The sequence below is a fragment of the Chelonus insularis genome, unplaced genomic scaffold (genome assembly GCF_013357705.1).
Source record: "Chelonus insularis isolate UGA/USDA-ARS -01 unplaced genomic scaffold, ASM1335770v1 contig_338_pilon, whole genome shotgun sequence".
In the NCBI taxonomy this organism is placed as follows: Eukaryota; Metazoa; Arthropoda; class Insecta; order Hymenoptera; family Braconidae; genus Chelonus; species Chelonus insularis.
This window is the reverse complement of record NW_023276504.1, coordinates 162,020-185,335: the sequence shown is the minus strand read 5'-3', so window position 1 is coordinate 185,335 and position 23,316 is coordinate 162,020. Positions and strand designations below refer to the sequence as shown.

The following is a 23,316-nucleotide window of genomic DNA, read 5'->3' as shown; positions in this document are numbered from 1 at the left end:
TGCGTTTACATTTAAAGCACGTTTTGTATATGATTTCTGAAACATGGATATCCCAACCAGGGAGTATATAAAAGCAAAATATTTCGTTTTTTCATCACAGTCATCATTCCACTCTTTATTTCTCATTGAAATATTGGAATTTAATTCAGAAAAATATTCAATATGATGTTATTTAAAAGATTATTATTTATCAATTTGTGTTTATTATTTATTGCTGCTTTGATATCGGCTAAACCTACTGTAAGTCTTCATACTTTATATTCGAATAGTTGTTTTTTGATTTTTAATATTTTTTTTCATTATAGGGAGACTCTTCTGATATTTCTGCAGATTTCGATGATGATTATGAAGACAAAGATACTGAATTACAAAGAGATCAACCTTATAACAGTAAATATCTCATTTGATATAAAGTCAAAAACCTTTTTCTTCAATTTACTAATCAGTAAATTTTTCTTTTTGCAGCACAAATAGAGCCATTTGTTCCAAGTCAAGATTGTTCAGGTAATTTAACACTATTACGTAATTAAAATAATACTTTTACTATAAAAAAATTACAAATTTTAATTATTTTTCTTCTTATTAAAAAACTTAATGAATTATTTATTAGATTTATTATTAGATTAACTTCCAATAGCTTTAATTTTTCTTGTCTTTCAAGATTTACTTCTTATTTCTTGAAAAAAAAATTTTAATATTCATTAAAAAAATATTCTAGGTCCAGGAAAAGTGAGTATTCATGTAGCTTGCTTACCTCAGAGCATAGAAATTAGAGTTGATCAAGAGGGAACAGATGATACATTACTCTACGTTGAAGGCCACCGAGATGATCCAGAGTGCAAAAAAACATTCCCTTCTATTACTAATAGTTTTCAAGTAAACTTTGGCAAATGTGGGGTAGAATTGATTGGAAATAAAGCTAGATATAATTTAATGGTGCTTAGACACAATGTAATTGATAACGGAGATTCAAACATTCATGATATTACTTGCTATTATCCATCCAAAAATGGAACTGCTGCTAAAAAGTTGATCGTTGATAGAGCACCATCATCTAGACAAAGCACAAATACAAGTATCATGGTGCCAGATCCTACTCACAAAATGTATATTACTACTCTTGATGGTACACCCGTCGAAAATGCCAAGCCAGGAGATAAATTAGTTGCAATTATTTCTATCCATCCAAAACTCTATAAAGCAACTGTAAAAAATTGTGAAGTTAAATCCAATGATGAAAGTCATCCAGACCATTACTTGGTTACTGATGAACATGGTTGTGCCACCGACGTACAGAATTTCGGACAATGGGAATGGCATGATGAATCACATTCATTGCAAGCTAACTTTAAGGCGTTCAAATTTCCCGACAATGGAAACATCATGATTACATGTGATGTTAATTATTGCTACGATAAATGTGAACCTGTAAGTAAATTTACAATCGATACCTAATTATTTTTATTTTAGAAAGTAATTCTTTAGTTACATTTACACTTATAGTTGTAATAATAGACAAATAGAAGGCATAATTAATTATTTATCAATTTATAAATAGTCAAAGTAAATTTTGAAAGGCTGTAATTAATTAGACAGTCAATAATGTTATGTATTTTAATTTGTCTACTTTTGATTGATGAAAATTTATTAACAAATATGTTTATTTCTAGCTCAATTGCCCTAATGATCGTCCTTGTTGGCTCAAAGAACAAAGGAATTAATTAACGAATACAACATAATATTTGGATTGATTGCACATTTGTTTTTATTGCCAGGTCGAATGGATCGGCCATACATAGTTTTATCAGTATTTAAGATTTCTTTTAAATTAATTTTCCTGTCAATATACAAACGATTGGTTTTACTAATTTTTTTCTTTTTTTTTTTCTTTTTGTCAATACTTAATATAATGTATGAGTATTTAACGTAATAAATAATAATGAATATTGTTTATTTTACCTAAGCATTTATTCATTTTATTAGTATTTTATTATTAATATTATTATCGTTCGCTTTCCGTTTCATGTATTTTTTTTTACGGGAAATAGAAAAATCGTTTAGGATTAATAAAATAAATTAAGTAAAAACAATTGGTATATATGTATGTCATGTCATTCTCTCTTACAATTTTTTCTCTATCACACTTACATTTTATCTCACACTCTTGCTCTTCACTACGTTTTTCTTTCACGCATCAGATACTCGAAAATTCATAATACAGATGTTTATGGATTTTACCTCGAATTTTTTTCATGATTTATGTTTTTGCGGCGATTATTAGTACACTAATGTTGTGTGCATAATTATAAATTTATTTATTTTTTATTATTATTTGAGTTTGTTTCTCTTTCATAATATTATTTTTCTAATACCACTATTTTTGTCTTCATTTAATATTTCTTCATTCGTTCTCTTCTTTTAAATATTCATATCTCTTGAATATTTTTTTAATTAATTTTGTTTTAAATATAACGTGGCTCAATTGCTAATCACTATATGCCACACTTGCGCATACATATCTAACATACAAATATAACGACATGGTACGATGCATTAGGGAGTTGTCACCCAGATTTACGTAAATATTTGTATTTAGCTATTAAAGAAATTGTAATAATTATTTTAATAACATTTTATTCTTCTGGGAAACAGTTTCTCCATAATGCAACATCCACTACACCCTACAAACTCTATACAGCGCGACGCTAACCGTCGTTTTCAATGATTTGGGGACATCTTTTTATTAATTTATTTGAATTTTAACTATGCACGAACAAGAAAAATAACATTGCATCATGTTATCAATCATGTGATCCATGTTTCTATAAATTAAAACAATTATCTCAGTCCAATAGTCTTGTGTAAGTTTGTTTTATTTTTTAATGTTTTCTGATTTTTTATTCTCCTTTTTACTAATGACTTCTTTATGTTTTTTTTACGATCTTTACTTAGATGGTATAAAAAAATTTGCATCTGTTGATATCGCTGCTGCGAGGCAGTGTCACAGTGAATCGTAGTTTTTTATTTCTTCGCTGTTTGTCTATTTTTTTTTCAACATTGCCATTAACTTGTTTTCGTTTTTGTTTAATAATTATGTTTATTATTAATTGTTGTTTATTGTTATGCATTGTTATTTTTAATTTTTTAATTATTATTGTTCAGTTTATCTATAGGAAGAAAGCGCTAGTTGCCATTTGTTGATCGTTGCATTGACGGAATTACGGCATCACGTTCAGTTCCATAAATTTTACCGGCTTTTTTCGCCATATTTCCCAACATCTCCATGGAATACTTGTGCGCTGATCTCAACGAAAGAGCCCATTCCTTTAAACTAATTTCATCCTAGAGAGAAATTTAATTAGCATTAGTCTAATTGAATGAGATTAATGAAAACAATGTTATCAATGAATTAAATGAAGTTTAGTCATTCTATTTTCTTTATACACCGTTCTTTTCTTCTTTTTATAAGAATATTCAACTTACTGGATTAGTCAGCACAATCTTTGCATCTCTAGTACGGACGACAATGCACTGCTCTCCTTTCACATGCTGAAGATCAGCACTAACTTCTTCTACTTGATCAAGAAAAACAAGCTCTGGCTTTGTTGTAGATTCCGGATGAAGCTCAAGTCGATTAGGATACAATTTTGCATAACGAGTTTGCCATGCGCTAACAAATGGACCACCAAGTTTTTTTATATATCCATGAAGAATACAATCTGACCCTAGAATTAAATGAACAAAAAATCAATTAGTTTTTTTCCAAGTTAATTGTAAAAACTATTGTGTTAAATTCTAAAACTTTAACGTACCTTTTTCATCCGCATCAAATCGTAACTTTTGCTTTGCTTTCTTTTTATTTTCCACCTAATGATAAACGGAAAATTTATGTTAATGAAAGCTTGAAGAAGAAAAAGTTAACAAATTATATTTGAGTGGTTGAGTAAAGTGGTACCTTGTCAGCTTCATTGTTGATTGTTTCAAAAACAGTTTCAGCCACTTCAGCTTGCCATCTTTCCGAAATAACTAACGGAAAGTTTTTATAGAGTTCCTGATCAGCATCAGTCAACTTAATTCCTTTGGTATCTTCTTCATCAAATGAACCAATATCAAAAGCATCAGCGGCATTAACTTCGCCTCTAGGAGGTATCAATGGTGGTGTATATTTCTGTAAATAAACTTGTTGCCAATCGATCCCACTGAAAAATGGGTGCACTTTAAGCTCATCTGCTCCACCACCACGACAACCGAGTCTGTTATTCACATCACGTTGGAGTAAGCCTTCTAAAAGTGATCGTAATTCTCGAGAGAATGAATCTGGCAGCTCAACATTCTACAACAATTAATGATAAAAGAATTTTTTAACGTCACTTGACTTATCATTATCTGATGTTTCTTTTTTTAAATATTCGTAAACTTTCAATTAAAGTTCATAAAACAGCTAATCTTTTTATTGAATAATAATAAATGTTTATTTTCAAGTTTAATTGTTCAAATGCATGGATTATAATTATAGAAATTGATATCAACGGCAGATGAAACAAAAAAAACTAATGAAGAACTGATTGATAGTCTACTTTCGTATGTATGAAAAATCTATTGATTGATAATTATAGTGAATAATAATGTTAATGAATGATTTTTGTTACCATTATACAAATATTGATTACTAATTTATCAAAGTCATAAAATAGATATTAGGTTATTAGTCTTTGATAGTATAAATGAATAACCTATCGTGGAGCTATTTAGAGCATCTCTGATATTTATTATTCCTTTATAAACATCATCACTAACCATTGTAAGCGTCATTCGATCGATTTCGCTTTTATCTTTGATGTTACGCTGTCGAAATGGGCTATGGCCCTTGAGTAGTTTGTACAGCATACAGCCGAAGGAAAACCAATCAGCACTTGAATCATATGTCGTACCTTTGGAAAGCACCTCAGGAGCCATATATCCATGGGTGCCCCTGGAATAAGATCAACATGATTAAGTATATAGAAAATCAAAAATACTGAAGTTATTTTTTTTTATAAATTTGAAGTCATAAAAAATACTTACACACTTGCGTGTGGTTTTTTTTTAGAAAAATCACAGGCAAGGCCAAGATCAGATATCTTGACGTGGCCGTGTTCGTCAAGTAAAATGTTTGCTGGTTTGAGGTCACGATAAACAATATATCGTCGATGCATATGTTCAAGTCCTAAAATTACTTCAGCAGCATAAAACTTCATTTCCAGTTCGTTGAAAACTCCATGTTGACTTAAATGATAATGAAGATCACCACCATTCATCAGATCCAAAATAAAACAAAGTTTGTCTGGAGTATGAAAAGCGTACGTCATACAGACAATAAAAGGGCAGTCCACCTGAAATTTATTTGATGTAATAATAATTAAAATATTTCCTTTCATTAATTTGATTGCCAGTAACTAAAAGATTATAAAAAAAAAAATTTCAAATAATTAATAACCATACTTGTAGTTGAATAATGTATTATGCAATGAAAATATTGCATCAAAGTTCTAAAAGAGCAAACCCATCATTCGTTGTTAGTTTATATTTAGGTTGTAAATATCAATATCAATCTAATTTATGTATATAAATAATCCATTATAAAAGTAATGAATAAATTACTTGAAATACAGCAGAAAAGTGAGAGTAAAAAGAATGAAATTCACATATGTTTATACTATGGATTAGGAAAAATATTTGATTCATAGTCACATTTAATCCTCATATCTGTACATTTTGAAATCATATATTTTTTCATTTATAATCAAGATAAAATAAAAAATATTATATAAAAACAATTATCTTGATTAAGATTGGAATGAAAAGAATTTTATGTCAAAAAAGAAACAATAATAAATGAATTTATTTAATCTCAATCTTTGGATTAATTAATCTTATTAAATTGAATGTAAGCATCATACTTATAAAGTGTAAATAAAAAAATGAAAAATGGAAATAAAAGTTACCCCAGTGCTGACTAGAGATAACATTATCCTCTCATTGAGTGCTAGTGTCTCGCCCTGCTTCATCTTGATACGCTTCTTATCGAGACACTTCATCGCGTACATTTTTCCTGTATCAGCCTTACGGCATCCGTAAACTTCTCCAAAGCCACCTCTTCCTATTATGCGGTGCACGCTGAAGTCGTTCATTGTCAACTGGAGAAACAATGGCAAATCGTTGACGAGTTCTATCGATTATTGAACATACCCTCGAGGAACGTGAATGGAAACACAGAAACGTCTCTCGCTTACCTGAATATTCAGCTCGAGATTTTTCCATTGGCAAAAACGAGTGTATTTTTCACTGAAATAATATTTAGTTTTATAACCAAGTATTTTTTTTTGGTATTTGAATATATTGAAAAATTCTTGTCATATTTTTCTTACCTCTCCAGGAACTTTTTGAACGGTTCACCCCTTAAGTGGTTAAAGATTTCTTCAATGTAAGGCTATAACAAATGTCCATCTTGTTATTTCATGTTTTTATTATCATTACAAAGTTCCTATATTTATTTTTGACCTCCATAACTGTAGTACTTGCATGCACTTGATGCTACTACACATGGACTTAATTACAAATATGAAAGCTGAATTTTATTTGAAGACAAAAACAAAAAGGATTATATATGAAGGATAATTGTTAAAATGCTTATAAATCACAATAAATAATTTTATAAATATAAAATTCATTTGCATTTCATTGAAATCATTGTGAAAGCTTCTATATACCAGAAATTAATGGTATTTTGTGAAGTAATGAAACACAATAGATTAAGCATTTTATTATTAACTCATTTTTTTAAAATAAAAATTTTTCAATAAACAATGACTGATTTCATAAAAAATTTCGTTAATGCCAAACTTGTAAGTAGTTTTCACATTAAAAAAACAATTATTATTCACCATTGCAGATGATTGAATAAAAATCCTGGTTTAATAGATTTAATTTTAATTTCATAAAGAGTTATTATAAATAAAATCTTATTATGTTTAATTACTTGTTAAAAATATATCAATTATTTAACAGAAAATTGAAGACAAATACTGCCTTTACATAATTTCAATTGAAATAGTTTATTTTAAAATATTGTACCAAAAAAAAAAAAATACTTTACTTCTTGTAAATACAATAAACTAATTGTAACGGCTGACTATAGACAGCTTTGTTCTACTTATAACAGAGAATTGAAGTTTTATCTTACTATCTGTCACTTATTTTCTCTTTTATAATACTCCATTTTTATTGAACCTTTATTGTTAAAACATGGTATATTTTATCGTCTATATGTAAATATTTGCATCGAAACTAGTGTTTAAAAGCCAATAAAAATAGTAATTGCAAAGTTAGTTCTATACTATTATTTTTAGAAACTGATAAAAACAATAAGTAACAATAAAGTACCTAGTTATCTGTAAATACATAATTTATTATTAATTATTAAACGACCTATAATTTGAAATAGTTATGAAAAGATAATTCTATTTAAAAATAATTTATAATAATTACATAGATGCTATGTATTATCTTTAAACAATAAAAATTTTGGAATTACTTTTAAAATGCTTAGAAGTGTTTTAAAAGTGAAAATAACTTTTTTTTAGTTCATGAATAGTATTTAATGTGAAATCAATTAAGAGGATTTTTTGTTGCAGAAAAAAGATCCTCAAATAGGTGGATTTACCATGAATTGATAGGTGATTTTAGATTGTTCCAAACAATTTCACTCTTGATCGTTTAAATCCTAGTCTAGCAAGAACAAGTATTCATGATAGAAATAAAATACAACAATGTAAGCTCAATTAGAGCAACATATAAAAGCATTATTATTATTATAACATTCAATAGATAATACTCAATTACGATGAAACAATTAAGGTAAATGAGATATAATTTAGGATGACCAAATACTTATAACCAGTAAATGTATGTACGTATATATGTGTATGTATAAATTTATCCGTAGGTGCTACAATCTCTCTAGCTAGACCAATTTTGATCAATGAAATATTACAAAGTTCGCTTTAATCATATCAATTGCACTCGGTATGACGTATATTCTCCATTGAATTAATTTATTTTCTATTTTAAATAATTCATATATTATTATTAGAAACTTATTTACATTTATACTTAAAAATATAATATATTTTTGTTTTTGTCTTCATTAATTGTAATTATTGTATTTACCTCAAATAAATTCACTGGCACTTCATTTTTCATAAGAAATTTATGCACATGTGATACAGCCTCTGAAGGATAATTCTGTGAAATATTAAATACAAAGAACAAAGTAAACTAAATAGTTATTTATATGATAATTGAAAGATATAAATTATAATGACAAGTGTAGAGTTTAGTTTAGTTCCAAAACGTAAGAAATCCATAATCACGTGACCACTGAGCTTTTTTTGTCACATTAACTTTTATTTTATTTCATTATGTTGTAAATTTATTTAAATACGTTTCATAGGAAAATAAATAAATATATTTACATGTGAATGTGCTAGGAGTTCTTTCATTATGAAGTTATCGTAGATTTCTCGAGCAAGTTTTCTTCTTTCATCTGGACATTCCAATTTCTCGTACGCTTTTATCTAAATTTAATTGGCATAAATGTTGATATATATTTTTCATTCATATAAACTTACATATAAATGTCAATAAATAGTTTGAAAGTATAAAATAGAGTGGAATAAAAATAAAGAATAATGACAAAACTTACCTCTTCATAAAACCTAAGTTCAGGAACTGGTTCGTCTAACACAGTTTCACAAAAGTCTTTGAATAAAAGATATCCTGAAAGAATTGATCAAATACTTGTTTATTCACTTTTATAGAAGAAAAAAAAAATGATGAATAATTATTGATGCAGTTGCATTGTTTGATTTTTTATCAAATCAAATATTGAAATATAATATAAATATTGATGAAGTATGTAACTAAATCATAAAATAGCAACAAAATTTTGTTTATTAAATTATATCTAGATAAAATTTGTAATAAAGCACAATTATTTATATACTTTACCTAACATTTGATTAAATATTTTATCAAAGTTGACTTCATTTTTTTTCTCCAGATATTTGTGCATCACACTTCGTACACTGAAACAAAAATAAAAACATTGATAGAAAATAAAAAGGAATAAGAGTAAATGAAATATGTATGTGTAAAGAGGATGTAATATTGCAACACTTGGTTCTCTAATCGGTAATGACAAATGAGTAAAAAATTATTATAAGTTATAAAATAAAGTATAATTTTATATACAATATTAATAAAATTAAGTGGATAAAGATTTATATAAGAGAAAATATGATATATGTATTAAAAGATAATAGATGGCCAATGAATATAAATATTCAAGGAAATAAAAAAGAAAATAAAAACAAGGAATGCAATCGATGTCCAATAAAATTCCATTAATTTAATGGTAAATTTCGTGAACTTTCAGGGCACTGCGCATGCGATTTTGCAGTGTATCGGATGGGGTGGCTCATCAAAAATTGAGTGCTTCGAAACTAATGTCTGATACATACTTTGACGTCATTACATAATTTTGAATAAGAATTGTTATTATGTTAATATATATTTTGTACTTCATAAGTGGATACAAGTGTGTTACAATTCTTTTATATAATTTATTTATTCTTTCACTTCTCGAAATTCCATACTTATTTTTACATAGTTATCAAAAGAAGAAGCAAAAATTGCTGAATATTATACTGATGGGCAATAATAAAAATTTATTTTACTTTCTTATCCATGAGAAAACAAGTCTAGAGTAATATTTATGAGAACTTATTAATAGTATTTGAGAGATAAATATTATTTTTTTTATATTCATTATGTTTTTTAATGATTCTTTGTATTGAGATGGATAAAAAAGTTTAGTTTTAATGATTTATTAAATGCAATAAAATACAATACAATAAAAACTTAGGTAATGAATAAAATAATAATCGCATATATTATTTGTAAAATATTTGAAGTTATATTTATATATTGATTTGACTGATTTATTTTATGTTTGTCACTAAGATTTGAGCTAACCAGATGTCACTTTTTGCCTCTAATTGAATTTTTTATTTTAATTAGTTTTACTAATTTTTCATGACGTTATTTCGCTTTATTTTATAATCTTAAGATTTAATATTTTTTTATTAAATTCCCAGTAGAAAACTATGGACGTTCATGTTAATACGTTTGAGTAAAAATTTTATTGACAATTTTCAAACTATTATTATCGGATACATAAGAGCAGTGTAGGTATTATATGGTATATTATAGAAATATATTGTAAAATAAAAAAAATGATCAATGACCTAATTTTATTTTCCACACAATCTATTATTAAATCCTGAAAATTTATTCCTTTTATTGTTTATTATTATTCACAACTGATAGAATACTTGACTAGAATTGTAAAACGTTGTTTGACAATCATTGAAGAATAAAAGAAAATTGAAGGTAAAAGTAGTATGAATTTTTATAGTTGATTTCAGGAAAAATATATATCTAAAGAAAGCAAAAAACATTTGTTCACGGATTTCCTTATCTTTATTTTAACTAGTGATATTCTACTTGGATTTATTGAGAATACATCAAACGTATTTATTATATATATAGACTTTTATATGAAAATATTAAATCAAATCTACAACTAGAACGATTCTTTTATGTTGACGTATTATTTTCAGTAATGAATTAAAAGTAAAAATATTTTTCAATCCAACTTGATCAGCTAATAATAAATCACAGGAAAACTAATATTCATTGTTTAATTCCTTTGTTGAAATAATTCCAAGGGTGAATTCTGCTGACACTAATTAACTTAATTATGGATTAAGTCAGACCAGATATCACAAACAACTGCGAAGTATAATATGAGTTTTTTTGTTGAAAATATCTTCAAATAAGTTAATTAAAAACTACACTAAATGAATGTTAACTTGGTAATTGAGTTAAAAAATTTACTCTCGATATGTGATGTTTATGAAATTCATTATTTTATGTATATATATATATATATATATAGAGCAGTTATAAAATTTTGTCGTAGAATAAACACTTTAATACAAAGAATGATTTCCTACTTTTACAGATTTTAAAATTGAAAAAAATAATCTCTTCTACTTAGTTCCTGTGGTATGCTATATTTAGATCATAAAAGTGCATGTTTTTTGCTTGTATTAAATTTAATCATATTAAACTCTTATGTTGAGCTTTCTTTGATCATAAAAAAGTTTGATATTTTATTTAACATAATAATAATAATGATAATAATAATATTAAGAAAATCTACGTAAAAAAGTTTTTTTATATTATTGATTATATTTTGTACAGTTTTAATTTTTTATATCAACATAAAATAGCAACTATTGAAGTAAAAGTTTCATTGTTAATAAATTTTATAAATAAACAATCAAATTTTTATGTAAATATTAATAAATTGATTTAGAGAAGAAAATTAATCTCTCAATTTTTTATTATTAAAAATTGACTGTGTTTTTGTTATATTTATTATTACAAATCTTTTATAAATAATATATACATATTGAACATTTATACCACAGTTATCGGATTATTATTCATTATTAATAAAATATTAATTACATCAAAATATATATTGGTGAAGTAGTACAAAAATTTTAATACAAAATCATTATTGAAAATAAAAAAAATCAGCTAAATTATTGGAATTTTATTAATATTTATTCAACTGTTGAATCTGTAAATAATTCATAAAACTTTAGTTCATTATTAAAACTTAAGTTTTAGTTTCTAAAAAAAAATAACAATGTTTAAGATATATATATAAAAAAAAAAGAATCACTCTTATATAAAACTGATCAAGAAAGAATTTTTCTCTCAATCATCACATATTTATATTTTCATCAACAATATGCTCTAAATCTATTTCAATCAGCTAAAATCTAATATTAGATTATAATAAAATTTCAGATGAAAACGTAAATGTTCTTCTTGGTTGTTATAATTCATCTAAAGATGCTACTGCAATCAAGTTCAAATCCCACTGGAGTACCCAATTAACTGTGGTATAAAAATAATAATAACTATTAATAATAGAATTAACAACAACGTAGTAATGTAGTATAACAATCTAATCAGCTATTCAACTATTATACATAAATCCTATAACGTATTATAATAAACAAGCATGGTCGATAATGATTTTTCACGATAATCAACTTGTAATCAAATTAATTGACATTTCAACCAGTTGATCAGATCACTTTAATCTATATCATACAATGAATAATGCGTTTCACCAACAGCACAGGGTCTCCAAGCTACAATATCCGATCGCAAGTAACGAAGCAGCATATTATCGGTAAGCTTATGTGCCTTTCTGATGCTACGTCACTTTAAAATATGTGTATATACATTATGTAGTTTGTAATATAACCACATACATATATCTTTATAGGTATGCCAGTAGTCGATTGTGCTTTATATGCTGTATTGTTAAAACTTAAAACCTATTAATAGCTATAATATAAATGTGTCTACTACCTACGTTAGAAAGATTATAACGTCGATGTATAATATTCAATGTACGTAGAATATATGTATTTATTAGAGCAAGTAATTGATAGTTTAGCATAGAATTCAAAAATACTACATAACAGATTAATATATTTATCAATAAAAAGTTAAATATTAATAAACTTTTAAATAAATATATAATTACAGTCTTTTGTTGATTTTATGTAATAAACTTTTATCTCTCCTTCATCTTTTTTCTTACTTTTAAACAGAAAATTTAATCGAACATTGTTATTATTTTAAATTAAAACAGAATTGAAAAAGTTTTATTTATTAATTTAAATTGTTGTATTAAGAAAAAAAAAACTTACAATTTTGTTTCTTTAAAGTAAAGAGAAACTAATTTTATTGTGATTATTATTCAAGCTTTGATATAAACTTTTTTGTCAATCATCTACAAAAGATAAAAAGTATTTTTTGATTAAGATATTAAATCTAATTGTATATGAACAACTCGATTAATGATCTATTGAACGTTATCAATTATACTCAATAATATCAATTCATGAATACTGATTCAAAAATTTTTCGTTATTTCAGGAATTAATTGAAATAGAATTTTTTTATATAAAAAGTGAAATAAACTTCAATAATATTAAAATTGAATCGAATAACTAAGCTTTTAAATGTATTGATTGAAAGCTATTATTTATATTCAAGAGCTTATGACATTGCTTTTTAATGATAGAATTAATGGTAAGTAAAATATAAAGAGAAGAAAATCTTAAAATATGAGTGCATAAATGTAATGGACAGAGTCTTTCAAGCTTAGTATTATATATATTTTGATAGCTCCAATGTATGACTAAAAATATTAATATTATTTTATTTTATAATCTAAAGTCATATTTTTAATATTATCATTAAAATGACTTAAATCTTAATTTACAGAAGAAAGTAATGGAAAATAAAATATGAAAGACTGCAAAAATAAAAAATATCAATATTACTAGAAAAATTTTAAAATTAATTCAACGAAAGATAAATGTTGAAACAGAAATGATTTCAAAAAAGAATTTTCACTCATAATTCTTAACATTTAGACAGAGAAAATGCATTGTACTTTTTTTTGTATGTTTTAAAGAAAATTTTATGCATTGTTATATTTATAAAAGATAGGTGCATAACTCATGCATAAATACAAAAAGAGAAAATTATTCAATTTTAAATATATTTTACATACTCTTGATATTCCAGATTCTATATAACCATAATTTAAACTTTTTCATCATCCACTTGGACAAAACAAAGAATTAATGATTCGTGAAGGACAAAATCACAGTTATTAATTAAGAAGTCTAAATTGAAAACTAAAAATATTAATTGTATATATGATTTAAAATAAAGTACTTAATGATAGAGATTAAATCCTTTTTTTTTAGATAAAATATGCTAAATCAGTATTAATAAAAAGATATATTTTTATTTCCATGATAAAATTGCTTAGAAAGTATTTAGAGTTGAGTAAAACAAGGTCACAAGTAGATCTAAATTTAGGTACTTGCATTTCCATTATAGAGGTACCATTTAAATAAAATAAGTTAATAAAGATAGCTTAATTGTATCAGTATATTCATTCTATAGAAAGAAAGACATTTATTCGATTTAGTGCAAAACAGACAAAACTATGTTAGAAATTTGATTGAATTCAACTACAAAAAAGTACGTCATGTGAAAGTTAATAAACGCTACTGCTTTAAAACAATGCTTTGAATGGCTCGAGAATTTATCAGAATTTTTTTCTCTTGATTTTCTTGATTGTCACATTGAACATGGCATGTATTTAAAGTTGAATACGACTTTGTGTATTATTAAACACACATTCATATACACATCTCACTTAACGAGTTGCTTGTGGTTATGCGATAATGCGTGTATAACTCACTAGTTTTTTTCAATATTTCTCACTCACCCATTTCAAAAAACTTTTTTCTTTGTTGTTAATTTTTTTTTTTTTATATATATATTAATGTTACGTTGATGAGAATAACTTGCGGCTGATTAAAATAAATGATTGCATAAATAATGACGGACAAACTGAACAATCGTGAGATCAGAGGAAAGGAAGAGAAAAATTTAAATATGTAGATACATGCATACATACATACATTAGAGAGGAATGAAATATAAGACTAATGACGTCTTTTACTTTTTCGTCAAACTTATAACCGATCAGTGGTTGTATTCATTTATGTATGAGTCATTAATGTTATAAGTTTAGTTGTGTACTCAGCTGAACACGATATTTGGTCTCTAGTAACTTATAAATATTTTATAATTCAAACAAATCATTCGAAATATCCTGTTGTTCTGCGTAAGTTAATATCTATTTCTATTATGATATTCCAACTATTTCATAAAGCATTGATTGAATAAAATTTTTCTATAAGGTAAGTAAATATTTTTTCATCAATTAAAATCTCTAAATGCATGTTTTTGAGTAGTTGATAAATTTTATTCAATACTACATAAGAATACTGATGTATTCATTTAATAAATTGAAAATTTTTGTTTAAACAAGTGTCTAACATATTTATATAAAAAAAAAAACATTACAACAAAGGTGAATGTAATTTTTAAATAAAATATTAAAGTGGTACTACATGATTTAGATATTGGTTGTAGTATCAAAAATTCAATTAATTTTATGGAAATTATAATAAACGTTTCAGTGAATATTTAATCTTCTATAATTATAATGACATTATATGTCTTAAATAGACTTTTTAAAAATTAAAATTTCTATTTAAAAAAAAATTGTAAAACTTTTTCATCTTTTTTGTAGAATAATTCAGGGAAAAAAATTGTCGTTAAAACTTCTTTTTATTTCCTGTTTTATATTAAATTATATAGTGAATATTTTCAACATTTTCCATTTAAATTTTTGAATAAAAACTAAATGAATATTTTCACAACTATTACTTTTTAAAATTGACAGTAATTCGAAAAGTTATTGTGATGAAACTAAGGCTTGGAATTAATTTTTTATCCAAGATCATTAGCATTTTTTTTACACAATTTTTAGCTGATGTATTTATAAACCCCAAAACAAATGGGAATCTTAAGCTTCAACTAAAACAACATTTCATTTCCATAATAATACCAATTATACATGAAAAGAGCCTAAAGATTAACGTAAAATTCAATCTGCTCTTTTATTTCGGAGTAATCCTCGAACATCTCTTCAATACCAAAAAACAAAGAATTACTCAGTACCAGAGTAAATTTAGTTCTATAAAAAGTTAAATTTCATTCTTTACAGATAAAAACCATTGCCAGTTTTGGAGTAAATGAGATGTCCTAGAAGTACTCCAAAATGAAGAATAGAAAAGGATCATTTTTACTGTTTAATTAACTTATTCATTTGACTATTTTTTTTTGCTTTTTCATATATAATTAATTCAATCATTTTTTCTTACTCCTTATTCTAGACATTTTTAAATATTAATTATGTTAAACATAAGAAGTGTTTTTGTATAATTTATTACAATAAATTTGACAAAGTTTATTATTTATAGACTATTAATTAAAAAATATATTATTGACAATTTGATAGATTACTCATATTTAATAATCTTATCAATTTCTTGAAATGTTCTATTACAAATACTTAAATAAATCACCAACATCTTGATGAACATAACTTTCTATTTACTGTCTAGTTGAACAGCTTCTAAAAATAGTGCAAATATTTTCTTTCTATATCTAATAAATTTTCAAAAGAGTTTAAGTAAATGGAAAAACATTCAATCAACTCATATACATACTGGATTTTCGTTTTGTGCGATTGCCAAGGCCGAGGCCACATGCGTCACGCATCGTATTTCGTCCAATAAGTTAATTTATAGCCTTACAATAAATTATTTTATCCAACTTTTATCTTAGAATCCAATATAAATTTGGTTCGATGATAATTATTGTATCAAGTTCCTGGACTAAATCAACTCAGCACTTTGTAGAACGTATCAGATTATAACTAACAATATATTCAATATTATTGATGTTTGTCACATCTTAGTGTATTTAATGTACAACAATAATCAGCTTAGTTTTTATTCTAGAGGAAAATGCATCACAGAAAACAAGTGAGGAACAGGCAGTGACGGGTCTATTTCTAGACATTGAAGGTTTAGTTCCTAAACAGCAAACGTACCATCTCATAGCATTAAAGTCTGCTTGAGTTGAAGTGAGTTAATGTGCAAGAGAGTTGAAAAATGTTGAAGTAGCATTGAAGAATAGAAGGAAGTAGACATATAGACACCTCCAAAGTTTCATCAATCAATCTATAGAATGTTAATACCTTCTTGCCAATACTAAAAGCAAAAGGTGTTTCTTCTTTTTGTCTTTAATCGTCTGCCAATAATCGATTCTACATGTTGGTATTGTACTTTATCCTGTCGCTCCAATACCACTCTATTTTATGTGTTACGTCTGTATACTTGTATGTAAAAAAAAGGAAATTTCCGCTTATATTTATATAGTATACGTCTGGTATACAGACGATTACACATACCAATTCCTTCATCCATTTCAATTCTCTGTCTCTACTTTTTTCACATTTTTTTTTTCTTTTACTCATTTTATGTCTATCTTCTTCGCTCACTGATTCAGGAGTCCGTTCAACTTATTGCCAATTTTCTTAGAGTGCTATCAACCATACCCTTATGTTGAATTTCGTGAAATTCGACGACAAATTTTCATCAAAATTTTAATATTTTTTATTTATAAAATAAATTTGTGTTATGATTTTAATAAAAGGATTTGATAAATTCTTTTTCAGATTAACCATCGTATAAATTATTAATAAAATAAAAATACTTCAAAATATGAGCTTTAAGTTGAATAGAAAATGAGGTAATTTTATTAAAAGGAAGATAAAAGTAGTGATATTAGTGAGTCAAAGTTTTGATCTTGGATTTTTTTTAATTTAAACTAGTCTATTTATGAATATTACATTCTATTTTTTTTGAGCTATAATTTTTAAAAAATAGTTAATAAAATATCGTTAAAAAAAAACCAATGCAAATGTTACTGACAATTTTATTTATAGACTAAACAAAAGTTAACGAAATTTTTTCATTAAAATTCATCGATATAAATTGCACATATAATAAATAGAGTAACTGGTAAAAGGAAAATTTTATACAAATTTTACTGATAAAATAAAGCTATCAATTGCTATATAAACAACAACGTATATTATAAAAAATAATTTGAAAATATAGATGGTTGAAATAAAAAATAAATATTTTTTTAATAAAATATTGTATTTGTGAAAAATCAATTATATTGCATTTACTGTAATTGACAATTAGCAAATACAATCAAATAAAAAAATTTAATATTATATTTTTAGAAATTAATCTTCTTTCAATAAATATAATTAATTAATTTATGTAATAGAATATTATACAATAATTATTTAATATTATTCAACAAAGTAACAAAAATTTATTTTTAATAGAAAAAAAATAATTTAGTATAAATCTTTAATTTAAATTTTAAGAAACTAAATTAATTTAATTTAATTTTTCTTCAATAGATAAACTTTTGAATAAACAAAAAATTAAGCCGTATAAATTTATAAAGTTGAGTTTAACTTATGAATAGAAATAACAAACGGTATAAAAGAGCATTTTTATGTATGTTACATAACTTTTCACAATTTTTTTATCTCCTTTTTTCAACTATTATTCTACTTTTAAAAAATGTCGATATTGATAAATACAACAAAAAAAAAAGTATAAAAGTAAGGTAAAAGTAGAATTCTTTCATTCTATCCTGATATCTTTTACTTCCCCTTAGCACAGTTCTCCTAAAAAAATTTCCAATCAATATCTTTATTTGTCAATAATCTAAATATCATTCAAAAAATATCCTCCATCATGATTGTTGTAATATAATAATATCATCAATAAATATAGCAACATCAGCAAAGAAATTCAATACGTAGGTAAATAAAATGAGATACAATTATTCAAATTTTATCACCATTTAGTCTCTTATTTATCCAACATACACCCAATGGGGTTCTGAATTCCAAACACAGATAAATTAATTTGTATCATTACACAACAAATCTCTTCAGTAACAGATCTGAAAATTGGATAATCATCGGATAATTTTAGTTCATAATATTCGAACCATAACAAATGTAGTCAATACATTGTAATAACCATTAATTAATTGACAGATGTACTCTTATTAATGATAATGAATATATTACATTAAACACTTTGGTACTATTCCTCAGCACCTGTTTAACAAGATATTAATTTAACATTATATTTCACTTAAATACAACAACTTATATAATTCAATAACTTTTATACTATCTACATTCGTTATTTTTTCTCTTATAAACTTGGAAGTCAAGCACCAGATGGTTCAGATGCACTCAACTTCATCTATTTTAAGTATAATACTGTTGGCTTTGAAAACAATAGTCTCTCAAACTCGAGTTGGTTATTGTAAAGTGTTTAATGTTGATCTCCAATATGCTTGGAAATTTGTATTGATTAAATTAATGGCAATAACAGTAAATAAACCAAACAGTTGATTTAATTCTTGGTATTGAATTCAATTCTTTGGTGGTCTTCTTTAGTGCAAAAATCCTGCATTGACAAGTTGTCTGAACACTTGGAGAGGCAATAATCCTTCTTTTGATATTGATTTATCTTCTATACCAACATCTCTTCTCCAATCGAGTTATTCTCACATTGTTTTTATCAGAGGTAACCGTACAGAAGAATGAAAACAAAGAAAACTCTTGGCTTGAGATATTTTTGACTTTTTTCTCAATATTATTTTCTTGTTTTGAATTTTTCTGATGTTTGATAGAGCTTTTACAGGTTGTAATGTAAGCATCAAAAAGATTTCAAATGTAAATATTTGATTGAGAGAAAAAGAGTAGTAGGTGTGTTTTAAAAAGTAATAAGGGAAGAGCATGGTATGTACATAAACGAAAGTGTGTCTTGCATAGAAATAGGTTATTAAAATGCAATTTGTCTTCAAGAAGAAAGCTAATAGCACATTTTATCATCAACCAAAAATGATAAGACTACAGATGTTTATTAATCAATATAATAAAGTGTTATTTCCTATTTTCTCGAAATTATTTTCCAAATCCTTTTTCCCTGTTTATAGTAAATTGGTCCTTGAGTTCGTGACTGATGATAACGGCTCTCGAAAGTCTTCAATACAATTTCCCGGCAGTAATGTAGGTCGATGCACAGGACGTTGATGATATGAAAAGACGGTGGGAGCTGCTAGAGATTGCTCTGCAATGACCTTTCCGCGCCTGCGTACCTTATTTTATCAAACGGTTACCCTTTATTATTATTATTTGCTATTATACATAATGTCTTGGTGATTTGCGTTTTCAACTTTTATTCTATGAAATTATTTTCAAGTTACAAACTAGGGATTCTTATTATGTTTTGTACTTTCGTTTTACTTTCATCAAGAAATTTACATTTATTCCCTTCTTTCGTCTAGTAAAGACGGATACATAGTCAAATTGGTTTCTTATCTCTTTTAATAAACCACTTCTCCCATCAATTTCTTTCACCACTTTTTTACTAAATTAATTAATTATGATTTTGCTATTAATCAATCATATGCTATCAGGTAATCGAATTGAATATCTGAATTTATGAGTATAAACAAAAACATGTGTATGTTTTTAACAATTAATATTTTTAAAAAATTTGCTGCAAATCATTTTAAAATTGAAGGTGAAATTGAAGAAATATAAATAACAGAAAAAAAAACTGTACTTTTTTTTTATTGATTTCACTGTTTTGTTGTTAATTAATTGAATTTTTTTTTTCTTTTCTTTCTTTAAACAATTATTTAGTAAAGTTTTATTTATCGAAATTTTTATTAGAATTTTATTCAATAACTTACGTTTTAATGACCCTTTATATAAACTTTATTCCCTCAATTTATTTCTTAATCAATTAAAATTACGGATTAAATTTCTTTTATAAAGAGAAGAAAAAAAATCGAAATTGTATTGTTTTTATTTACAGAGAAATGATGGATTTATAAAACCAATTATTATTGAAACTTTAATTATTTAACCTATTTTTTAGTTATTTTGAAAAACTAATAAAAGTTTAACACCTAAAATTTAATATCAAAGTTTAGATATTATGATTTGTTTCTTTTAAACTCATGTTTCAATGTACCACGTCTATAATTGAAACTTGTTGTTATAGAGTATTCATTATTTTTGTCTTGAACTTGTATTCCCAAGATATACCATTGTTATTTTTATGTCTCTATTAACACATTGACCCTTTAGCTTGACAGAACAAGATTATACGGACCATTTATTGGGGTGTTGAGCTTGTCCTATTTACGAAACTTCCAGCTAATTTATAGCAAGATAATTTGTCAAAATTTGACCGATTTCACGTCCAATTTATCATTTGCACATTTCCATATAATTATAACTTAAATTTATTGCAAAACCTAAAACAAAAAAATCTTTTGCATTTCATTAATATCCTTTCTATAAGTAATAAAGCCACTAGAAGACAAACAAATTTTAATGAATATTAAAATGTTCGAAAGTAAATTCAGCATAGATTTCTCATCAACATTGAATATACCTATATAGAGATTAAAGTAGAACAATGACTTTTTTCCAATTGCCCGTATAACTCATGCATTTAAAGATCAACTTTCGATCAAAGTGTATATAAAGAAGTGAATGCATGAATGAATGAATGAATGAATGAATGAATGAATTTCAATCAAAAGACAAATCTTAGCAAAATATACCAAAAGTCAAATACCCAAATTCTAGTAAAATCGATTATGCCCAACTGGTACAATTGTTAGTAAATATAATCATCATAATTTTACCTATTTTCATTTTCCTTTATCTCATAAATCTTATTATTTTACATGAAAAAAACATCAAATTTTAAATTGAGTTTTTCAATCAATATTAAATAATGTAGGAATTTGAATCATTACTAGGACATATTTTTGTGGTACGTAAAAAAGATTAATTTCATTTTTGTAGTAGCTAGATTAAAATTCTATAATACTTTGATTTTTAATTTCGATTTACTCTCATAAATATATAAAAAACACGAACAAATCAAGATTACAATCTACATCTGGCAGAAAGCCCACATTTCTGAGGAATATAAAAAATAAATAGACAAAATGTGACACAAGATTAGGGGGTCTGAAGTAGTGAAATAAAAGTTTCAAAGATATACTAAAGGGGATAAATGAGAATTGTCATATTAATCTTTGATTAAGGAAAAAATAATAAAACGCAATACCTAGGATCTGGTAAAACTATTTTCTTGCTAGCTCTTGCCGCTGGTGTACATTTGCTTTTTTCCATAGCCATAAGATAGCTGACATCCGCGAGGACGGCCTCGAGATCCGCCATATTTGTGCGTGATGATTAGTAAAGCTTCTAACAATCAAAATCTTCCCCGTGGTTTTACTCTTGGCTAAGTTCCTGAATCTTAGCGTTGTCGTATGAGGCACCGCTGCGGCCAGTAGCCACAGCGGCGTATTCACCGGTGTCTTACACTCACCCGTGTCTTTCACTACACTTTTTAACACTTGATGCCGTTTTTTGTGATTGTCTGACACTGATCATACAAAATAAATTCTTGGAGTCAGTCTCCAAAGTCAGAATTTTAAATCACAAACTTTTTCAAAGACTTTTTTACTCCCTATTTACTCAACTTCTCCCCTTCTTTTGTGTTGAATAAAAGATAAATTGATGATGTTTACTTGATGTTATTTATTGTAGATTTTTAACCAAAAGACATTTTCGTAATGACCTGTTAGAGTGGAAAACAATTCCAAAAATGTAATTCCGTTAGTAATCGATTTAACAGTTACTTGATCTTGTAAAGAATGATCCTTATTAAAATAATTGATTGTGGTTATTTTCTATGTTAATTTTTATTTACTCTTTAATACTGTCATTTTGATATTACGTTTGTTATTGATAATATTGGCAATGATGATATTATTTTTATTCAAGAAATTGATATACACGTAGTTGTAAACACTAACTACCGGTAAAAACACTTTTATCAATGCTATGTTTGTAGGATATCCCTTCTCTTTTATCACACACAGCACGATACTAGAATCACGAAACGCAACACCGGGAGTCCACTTTAGATCAAAAATTTTTTTTCATTCATTTGTCATGTTTCACTATTTTTTCATTTATTTAAATGTATTATATTAATTTCAATTGACTTTATTATAATTAAGGTAAGTAATTTACAATTGTTTCACTTGTAAATACTATTTTGATGATTCGTTTCGCGGTTTTTCTATTTTTCTTCTTTGCGACAATGATGACATTCGCGCAAAACTTGCTCGTCACACAACACTTCCTAATTGACCTCGTCCGCACCCTGATTGGCCGGAGACTGTAGAACACTGTATAGAAAATTGCGATAGAACTGTTTTCGATTTTCAATTGTGACTGTAGCGACATTTTTTACATTACGGAAATGGTAACAACTAATAGTTATATATTACCTCTATCGGTAAAAACGACATGTTTTGCAAAAAAATTAATTGAAAATTTTAATTTTAACAAACATATTAATTGTTTATTAATTACAGAAAAAAAAATTAAAACATTCTTTTTGTACATCAATATTATAAATATCAATCAAAATTTTTTGTCTTAATAAGATAGAAACGTCAAATGTCACAATTAAA

At 25.8% G+C, this 23,316-nt stretch overlaps 2 protein-coding genes across 2 annotated transcripts; one reads left to right on the top strand and one right to left on the bottom strand.

Moving 5' to 3' along the window:
- Positions 1-81: 81 nt before the first annotated feature.
- On the top strand, positions 82-1,958 carry LOC118066205 (uncharacterized). Its single transcript, XM_035082067.1, has 5 exons — positions 82-240; positions 306-390; positions 466-504; positions 719-1,428; positions 1,671-1,958. The coding sequence occupies exons 1-5, from the start codon at positions 163-165 to the stop codon at positions 1,719-1,721; spliced, it is 963 nt and encodes a 320-aa protein (XP_034937958.1). The 5' UTR covers positions 82-162; the 3' UTR covers positions 1,722-1,958.
- LOC118066204 (G protein-coupled receptor kinase 1) lies at positions 1,742-23,018 on the bottom strand. Its single transcript, XM_035082066.1, has 14 exons — positions 21,897-23,018; positions 9,049-9,125; positions 8,744-8,817; positions 8,514-8,615; positions 8,209-8,283; positions 6,408-6,469; positions 6,273-6,324; positions 5,985-6,176; positions 5,065-5,372; positions 4,798-4,972; positions 3,956-4,333; positions 3,813-3,867; positions 3,484-3,725; positions 1,742-3,342 (listed from the first exon to the last, which is right to left on the bottom strand). The coding sequence occupies exons 1-14, from the start codon at positions 22,007-22,009 to the stop codon at positions 3,184-3,186; spliced, it is 2,064 nt and encodes a 687-aa protein (XP_034937957.1). The 5' UTR covers positions 22,010-23,018; the 3' UTR covers positions 1,742-3,183.
- Positions 23,019-23,316: the final 298 nt, after the last annotated feature.

Coding starts and splice junctions, on each gene's coding strand:
- LOC118066204 (XM_035082066.1), bottom strand. CDS start 22,009: ATGGCGGATCTCGAGGCCGTCCTCGCGGATGTCAGCTATCTTATGGCT. Junction 9,126..21,896: donor ATAGTTTTACCAGATCCTAG/GTATTGCGTTTT, acceptor TTTTTGTTTCAG/TGTACGAAGTGTGATGCACA. Junction 4,973..5,064: donor AAAAAACCACACGCAAGTGT/GTAAGTATTTTT, acceptor ATCTTATTCCAG/GGGCACCCATGGATATATGG.
- LOC118066205 (XM_035082067.1), top strand. CDS start 163: ATGATGTTATTTAAAAGATTATTATTTATCAATTTGTGTTTATTATTT. Junction 391..465: donor AAGAGATCAACCTTATAACA/GTAAATATCTCA, acceptor TTCTTTTTGCAG/CACAAATAGAGCCATTTGTT. Junction 1,429..1,670: donor GCTACGATAAATGTGAACCT/GTAAGTAAATTT, acceptor GTTTATTTCTAG/CTCAATTGCCCTAATGATCG.